The following is an 8,041-nucleotide window of genomic DNA, read 5'->3' as shown; positions in this document are numbered from 1 at the left end:
ACCTCGGGACTCCGAGCGGGGAGTAGACTCAACGTGCAGCTTGGCGTTGCTAGGCAACCCCAGGAGGCGGGCCCAGCGCCGAGGGAACGGAGCTGGCCCCGCCTTTCCCTGCACCCCATTGGCTGTTATCTACGTGGTACCGCCTCCAGGGGCCGGAGGTAAAGGCTAGCGCCTCCGAGGCATCCAGCCCCGACCAGCGCGCTCTGACGTCACGTCCGGCGGCGGTGGCGGCGGCGTCGTCGTCTCTGTACGGTCGGCCCGGCACTGAACGCCGGGGCAGTTGGTCAGTTGGGCTATTAGGGCGACCTGGCTTGGGGCCGGAGGGGTTGGCTTAGGGAGGACCGGCCCGGGTGAGGAGGTCGGGAGGAACGGGTCGAGGGAGGGGCGCTGTGGGCCGCGGTGACTGTTGACGGAGTGTGACCGCGGCCGCCTTCCGCCCGGCCATTCCGGACGTGTGGGCGCGGCGTGGGCCCCGTTCACCTGTCTGCCGCCGCCACCCTCCCCTGCGTCGGGCCCTCTCGCTGTGCCAGGCTGATGAGTTCGCGCTGGTCCCCCGCCTCTTTTCTCAAACTTTTGATTTCCTCCCACCAGCACTCTTCCCGACTCTGTCCCCACCTAGTCCGCCTGCGCCTTCGCCACCACACTCTCTGGCCACCCCCGATATGTGCTGCTTACTTGGCCCCGGCCCCCAGGGAGGCTTTCAGTCCGTTCCTGTGTCAGCTTACACCTTCTAACCTTGATCTAAGCCCTGGTTATAATAAATGTGACTGAATAGAGTGTGCCTCCGCTTACCCTCTTCTCAGATCCAGGGGCTTTCTCTTACTACTGATCGGTTGGACTGGGCAGGGGGTCACTGTTGCCTTTCTCCCTTTCAGACGGACCATGGACGGCTCCTTCGTCCAGCACAGTGTAAGGGTTCTGCAGGAGCTCAACAAGCAGCGGGAGCGGGGCCAGTACTGCGACGCCACCCTGGACGTGGGGGGTCTGGTGTTCAAGGCGCACTGGAGTGTCCTCGCCTGCTGCAGCCGCTTCTTCCAGAGCCTCTACGGGGATGGCTCAGGGGGCAGTGTCGTCCTCCCTGCCGGCTTCGCCGAGATCTTTGGCCTCCTGCTGGACTTTTTCTACACTGGCCACCTCGCCCTCACCTCGGGGAACCGGGATCAGGTGCTCCTGGCAGCCAGGGAGTTGCGGGTGCCAGAGGCTGTAGAGCTGTGCCAGAGCTTCAAGCCCAAAGCCTCAGTGGGACAGGCACCAAGTGGCCAGAGCGGGCTGGGGAAACCCGCCCCTCGGGATGTGAACAGCCACCTCAAGGAGCCAGCAAGCTTGGAGGAAGAGGAAGTTTCGAGGACGCTGGGTCAAACCCCCATGGATCAGGAGCTCAGCGGTAGTCCCAGCCTCCAGAGGCCCCAGCTTGGTCTCCCTCCTCAGAGTGAGAACCCCTCCTTCCTCCGTGGGAAACTCAAGCAGGCTCTGAAGCTTAGTCCCCCTGAGAACAAGGAGCCTGAGGATTGCAGAGTGCCCCCAAGGCCCTTTGAGGCTGAAGGTGTCCAGCTGCAGGGCGGGAGTAACGAGGTACTGTGCCCAGGATGCTGGAGCAGGGGAGGCAGGAGTGGGGAGGAGAGACTGACGCTTTTCCGGGATAATCTGGACCCTAAGGTAGAATCTGTTTTGTGGGTTTAGAACAGATTTCCTCCAGATGTAGGAAGCCAGCTCCACCCTGCTTCCTCAGGCTGACCTTTCTGCAAGTCGTGTTCGTGGCTGCCAGCTTCTTGGGGTCGAGTGGGTGGCATCAGGTGTCTCCCAGGGTAGTGAAATCCAGGCAGACTTCCAAGTTACCCACAAATAGAGCTCCTGCTCTCCAAACCCGAGATTCGTATGCTGCCTGCCCTGGGACCCTGAAGGGAAGAGTCACTGGTGAAGGGACCTGTCTGGGGATGTGCCTGGGTTGGGACTTGGGATGGAACTGGATGGAGCTGGCTGCCCCGTAGATCCGTCCCCAGCACCCCTGCTGATTAATTTGGTGACCTCGCTCCCTCCTGCTGCCTCTTCTGCTCTAGTGGGAAGTGGTGGTTCAAGTTGAGGATGATGGGGATGGCGATTATGTTTCTGAGACTGAGACTGTGCCGACCAGGAGGAAATCAAACGTAATCAGAAAGCCCTGTGCTGCCGAGCCAGCCCTGAGTGCAGGTTCCCGGGCAGCCGAGCCTGCTGAGAACAGAAAAGGTACAGCGGTGCCGGTTGAATGCCCCACATGTCATAAAAAGTTCCTCAGCAAATATTATCTAAAAGTTCACAACAGGTAAACGTTCTGTTTTTCTATTTTCTTTTCCCATCTGCTGTTCCCGTGTTGGGGGAGGGGGCCTGCATCCCCACTTCTGGGCCGCGTAGGGGCCAGGGGCTCCACCTCAGACCCACAGAGCGCCTGGCATTGGCGACCTCTGGCCTTCGGGGAGTGAGCACCTGACCTTGGTTGGCTTCCTTCTTCCTCGCCCTCCTGCGAGCCCTCTGCTTGGAGTGGGTCTGTGGACACCGTAGTAACAGGTTCCACATGCTGTGAACATTGACCTCCAGCTGGCTTTTCCCAAGGGGGTGAGAGAAGCCTGTGGCCCCGTGCTGTGGCTGTGGCCTGACTGTAGGTGTTTCTAAAGCCTGGCAGTGTGGGCTTTGGGCCAAGATGTCGATCTTTAGGGTTGGTGCCACCCACATTTCTGGGGACAGGTTAGCTCTAAGGTGTCAGCAGAGCATGAGAGACCATTCGTCTAAAACTGCCGTGTCCCATAAGGTAATCAGATGCCACATGAAGCTATTTTAATTTAAAATCAAAGTAATTAAAATTAAGTAAGTTCATTTCCTCAGTCACACTAGCTGTATTTCAAGGGCTCAGTAGCCACATGTGGTCCCGGCTGCCGAATCAACAGGACGGACATAGAACATTTCCATCACCCCAGAGCATCCTCTTGGAAGGCGCTGCTCCAGGGGCCTTGCTCTCTGCGGGGCCTGCAGGGACGGCAACTAGGTGACACGCCTTCTGGTCTTGCCCCTCCTTAGCCCAAGACATCACTTGGCGCGATTTCTTGCCAAGCCAGGCTGGGCCATACGTGTTTTCTCAGTATGACACTCTCAGAAGCCACTAGCGACCGAATGGAGTTGGAACTGGGGCTGAAACCCATTTGCTGTCCCTGCTCTGGGGGCAGCTGCTGCCAGTGGAGCATTTGTGATCTGCGTCTGCCTGGACGCTCTCCCAGTGTAAGACTTGGGTACAGGCACCGACCCCATCCTTACCTTGGGCTGCAGGCTGCTAGACCGGCCCTGAGAACTGGGAAGGGGTGATGGCCTCCTGAGGTCTTTGGGGCAGGGGACAAGGACAGTCAGTATCGCAGCAGAGGATGAGAGGAGTGTATGGCCTCTGGCAGGTTGTCGGAGCTCTCTCCACGCCACTCCCAGGCTCTGAAGTCAGGGTTCATTTAGCTCATTCAGTGAGCTGTCTGCCTGGTGGCTGGGCGCACCGGATACCTTAGTGGGCAGAACAAAGAGGCCTTGTGGAGCTTGCCTTCCAGCAGGGCGATGAGACCCTGAACTACCAGATAAGAGACTCTGCAGTGCGATGAAGGCCGTGGGAAAAAAGAAAAGGACAGCAGTGCCAGGGGGCTGGGAGTTCAGGGTGGGGTCAGGTTGCGATTGTAAAGAAAGGAGATAATCCAGCAGACTTGAAGTGAAGAAGTTTGCCTAACGGATGGCTGGGGAGAGCGCTCTGGGCCAGAGAGGGGCCAGAGCAGAGGCTCTGGGGTGGGAGGGGGCCAGCAAGGTAAGGGGCAGGCCAGCAGTGCCCTCACAGGCCCCCAGGCCTTTCTCAGGGTGAGATGCCCAATGTTAGAGGGTTCTGAGCAAAGAGGCGATGCGATCTGGTTGTACTTGAGGGCCCGTCTGGCTCCTGAAGTGGAAACCCCACGGGAGGTAGGCGTGGAGCAGGGGATGGGTAGGAGGCCCAGGCAGCGGCCCAGGGACGGCGTGGCCGCACTAGATGGTAGCATGGAGGCCAGGTGAGGTGGTCAGATTCTGGCTGTGGTTTTGAAGGCTGAGCCCATGGAAGCTCCAGGCAGACTGCGTGGTTTCTCCAGGGAGTCAGGGCCCCGGGATCATTTCTGTCTTCGGAGAGATGCTGGCGGCTGGGCCTCCCCATCGGCCTGTGGCTCTGGGGCAGCCCCTCCAGCATGGAGCTGTGCCGTGCCCTCCCTTGCAGAGTCTCCAGGAGGGAGGAGGGTTTCTGGGCTCACCCCTGCAGCTCCACCAGCTGTGTCTGGCCGAGCCTCGTGGAGAGCCTCAGGCGTCGGCCCAAGTCCAGTCTTCCTCTGCCGCGGAGCACAGCACTGTCAGCAGAGGTGCTGGAGGGGGCCTGGGTGAGGGAGGGCGGCAGGTGCGCTCAGCCCCGACACCCCCGTGGCTTCTCCCAGCAGGAAACACACTGGGGAGAAACCCTTCGAGTGTCCCAAATGCGGGAAATGTTACTTTCGGAAGGAGAACCTCCTGGAGCACGAAGCCCGGAACTGCATGAACCGCTCGGAACAGGTACTTGGGGGCCGGCCCGGGTCCTGGCGGGCAGGGCATGCTGGCCTCTGTCTCTCTGCCACCTGGGAGGGGCCCCCAGGGGACTGGCCTAGACAGGACTGTAAACTCAAGTGCTGCAGGGTCCTTGGATATCATCGGGTCCACTTCCTGGCACATGTGGCGGGGACACAGGTCCCAAGGGCGGGCGGCACAAGCCCAGGAGGGACTTTGTAGGAGGCATTTTGGGTTTGCCTGCCTGGGCCCCTGGGCTTTGGAGAAAGGGGTACTTCAGTGGGAGATGGCTGCTGAGAAAGGCCACCTGGCCACCTCCCCCCACGCCCCTGGCTGGCCCGTGTGACTCGGCGGCTAACCCCCACCTCTTCCTAGAGGCCTGTCGCCTGCAGGCTGCGGCCCCGTCCCCGGCCTGGCCCCCAGCCTGGCGTGGTGGGCTTGCAGCGTTCAGCGAGGGTCAGCGTCAGGGCAAGCAGGTTACGTGTTGCCCTCTCCCACCCTAGCGCCCCCCCCGCCCCCCCCTCCACCCCGGGCAGACTCCCAGCAGCGAGTGGAAGCCCCGGCCGAGGCTGTCGTCGAGGCAGAGGCCCCCGCTGACGCCGGTCCCGCTTGCCCCTCACACTGCCAGGTCTTCACGTGCTCCGTGTGCCAGGAGACATTCCGCCGGAGGATGGAGCTGCGGGTGCACATGGTGTCCCACACAGGGGAGATGCCCTACAAGGTCAGGCTCGGCTTGTCCCCATGGCTGGGGGCCGAGGGGCGGCCCCAGGGGCCCTCCCGCCTAGCCCTTTACCTGGGATGATGTCGGGGGGCCTCCCCCTCACCAGCCATCGAGGAGCCCTGCCCTCCCTCCCCATGTCCCCATGTCCCGTGTCCCGTGTCCGGTGCTCCCGCATCTTTGGGCAGGGCTGCCGTTTCTTTCCGCGGAGGGCAGCCTCAGCCTCGACGTGGGCGTAGCACCAGAGGCCCTCCCCAGTGTGGCCTTCACGCCCGGTCGGGAGCATCTCGGCCTGTGCCCTGCCTTTGGGTTCCCGCCCTGGCAGCCTGGGGGCCTCAGGCGACCGCGGCCTGTCTTCCAGTGCGCCTCCTGCTCGCAGCAGTTCATGCAGAAGAAGGACCTGCAGAGCCACATGATCAAGCTGCACGGAGCGCCCAAGCCCCACGCGGTGCGTGCCAGGCCGTCCTGAGGGCCCTGAGGACCGGGGCCGCGCACTCCGATGCCGGGCACTAGCACAGTGAAGGCGGCCGTGGCCACGTCCAGAGTGGGCGGGCAGTGCGGTTTCCTCCATGAGGGGTCCAGGGGGTTCTGTGGGGCTCCCGGGCGGCCCTCCCTCCTGACCCTCGCCCTGCTCACCCTGTCCCTTAGTGTCCCACCTGTGCCAAGTGCTTCTTGTCCCGGACGGAACTGCAGCTGCACGAGGCTTTCAAGCACCGTGGGGAGAAGCTCTTTGTGTGTGAGGAGTGCGGCCACCGGGCGTCGAGCCGAAACGGCCTGCAGATGCACATCAAGGCCAAGCACAGGTGGCGTGGCCCGTCTTCCCCAGGGCCTGGACCCGCTGCTGCCTCCAGGCCCGCGGGCTGCCTGGGAAGGCAGAGTCTGCTGCCACTCCCCCAGAGTGCCCCCCACCCTGAGTCTGGTGCCTGCAGCCTTTCTGGGTGGGGACGCCTGCGGGATGAGCAAGCCTGCTGGGCCATGGAGGCTGCGGGGGAGGGGATTTCAGGCAAGACCAGGCTCCCCTACCCCCGCCCCGGGCAGCTTCTCAGTTTCCCGTGGCTCCCGGGATGGGGCTCGTGCTCCTCTCCCAGCCCTGCCCAAGCCCTTTCTCCACCAGGCAGCTCGCAGCAGCCCGGCCCGTTCCCAAGGCCCAGGCCGGCTGGCTTCAGCCTTGCCTGTTTCCGTGGCTCGGGCCGGCCTGTGTTCCCAGCTGCAGTGGCGCCAAGGGGGCCGCTTCCCTCGGTGACGCCTCTGCCCGTGTCCCCACCCGGCCAGGAACGAGAGGCCGTACGTCTGTGAGTTCTGCAGCCACGCCTTCACCCAGAAGGCCAATCTCAACATGCACCTGCGCACGCACACAGGCGAGAAGCCCTTCCAGTGCCACCTCTGCGGCAAGACCTTCCGCACCCAAGGTGAGGCAGGCCGTCCCCTCCCTGTCCTGGGGCTAAGGCCCGGTGGCTGAGCCCTCACCTTGTCCCGCAGCCAGCCTCGACAAGCACAACCGCACCCACACCGGCGAGAGGCCCTTCAGCTGTGAGTTCTGCGAGCAGCGCTTCACGGAGAAGGGGCCCCTGCTGAGGCACGTGGCCAGCCGCCACCAGGAGGGCCGGCCCCACTTCTGCCAGATCTGCGGGAAGACCTTCAAAGGTGCCTTGGCCCTGCCCCGGGCGAGCCCCGGGTTGGGGAGAGAGGGCCACAGGGGCTGTCACAGGCTCCTCCACTGTGGAAGCTTCTGGCCCGCAGGCAGGGGCAGAGGCTCCCCAGGGCCTTGGGCAGTAGTGACCTCAGGGTGGCGCCGGAGAGCCTGGCAGGGCCCAGAACCACCGCTGCAGGCTGTGTCTCCTCTCCGGGCCGGAGCCCTGCTCCCGCCCCGACACTGCCCCGACACTGCCCCGACACTGGGCCCTTCCCTCCTGCAGCCGTGGAGCAGCTGCGCGTGCACGTGAGGAGGCACAAGGGGGTCAGGAAGTTCGAGTGCACCGAATGCGGCTACAAGTTCACCCGGCAGGTAGGCCTGGGGCCAGCCTCCTCCTGCCCCCGCCCCCCGGCCCCTGAGTCCCTCCCCCAGACGCCTCTGTGCCCAGCCTGAGCGCCCGTCCCCGCTAGGCCCACCTGCGGAGGCACATGGAGATCCACGACCGGGTGGAGAACTACAACCCACGGCAGCGCAAGCTCCGGAACCTGGTCGTCGAGGACGAGAAGATGGTGGTGGTGGCGCTCCAGCCGCCCACCGAGCTGGAGGTGGGCTCGGCTGAGGTCATCGTGGAGTCGCTGGCCCAGGGTGGCCTGGCCTCCCAGCTCCCTGGCCAGAGACTGTGTGCGGAGGAGACCTTCTCGGGCCCGGGCGTCATGGAGCCCTCGCTCATCATCACGGCCGCCATCCCCGAGGACTGTGACACGTAGTCCTCCCCGCCTCGCCGACACGCCCCGGCCCCCAGCCCACTTGGCCCCATCCCCCAATAAACCACACGGCTTTGGACTCGATTGTTCTGGCCCATCCAGCGGCCTGTTCCCCGGGAACCTGGGCTCCAGGGAGGTGCTGCTTTCCCACCGTGTCGTCTAGAAGAAACGGTGTCCTGCCTGACCCTCCGTGCACCCCAGAGCTCGGCCAGCAGCTTCCCCACATTGTTGGGAGACCCCAGCCAAATGAAACTTGGGCAGGTAGCTTTGGGGGACAAGCCTCTGGCCAAGGGCGCTCTCATCTTTCTCCATGTGGCTTTTAGAACCGGGACCAGTGGCCAGGGCCCTGGCGGTGGTGGCTGGCCCAAG

The 8,041-nt window shown here is 63.6% G+C and overlaps 1 protein-coding gene across 3 annotated transcripts; it reads left to right on the top strand.

Moving 5' to 3' along the window:
* The first annotated feature begins 179 nt into the window (after positions 1-179).
* On the top strand, positions 180-7,756 carry ZBTB48 (zinc finger and BTB domain containing 48). 3 transcript variants are annotated; one of them, XM_004272339.4, is made up of 11 exons: positions 180-283; positions 876-1,572; positions 2,058-2,299; positions 4,455-4,566; positions 5,186-5,278; positions 5,637-5,723; positions 5,924-6,078; positions 6,548-6,684; positions 6,755-6,919; positions 7,192-7,280; positions 7,379-7,756. In XM_004272339.4, exons 2-11 carry the CDS (start codon positions 883-885, stop codon positions 7,673-7,675), a joined length of 2,067 nt encoding a protein of 688 aa, XP_004272387.1. In that variant the 5' UTR covers positions 180-283; positions 876-882; the 3' UTR covers positions 7,676-7,756. The 3 variants fall into 3 exon arrangements, with proteins under 3 accessions (XP_004272387.1, XP_033288707.1, XP_049564835.1); XM_033432816.2 differs by having other exon boundaries at positions 4,452-4,566; XM_049708878.1 differs by having other exon boundaries at positions 240-350; positions 4,452-4,566.
* Positions 7,757-8,041: the final 285 nt, after the last annotated feature.

The sequence above is a fragment of the Orcinus orca genome, chromosome 1 (genome assembly GCF_937001465.1).
Source record: "Orcinus orca chromosome 1, mOrcOrc1.1, whole genome shotgun sequence".
NCBI classification, from domain to species: Eukaryota; Metazoa; Chordata; class Mammalia; order Artiodactyla; family Delphinidae; genus Orcinus; species Orcinus orca.
This window is presented reverse-complemented; position numbering and strand designations above follow the sequence as displayed.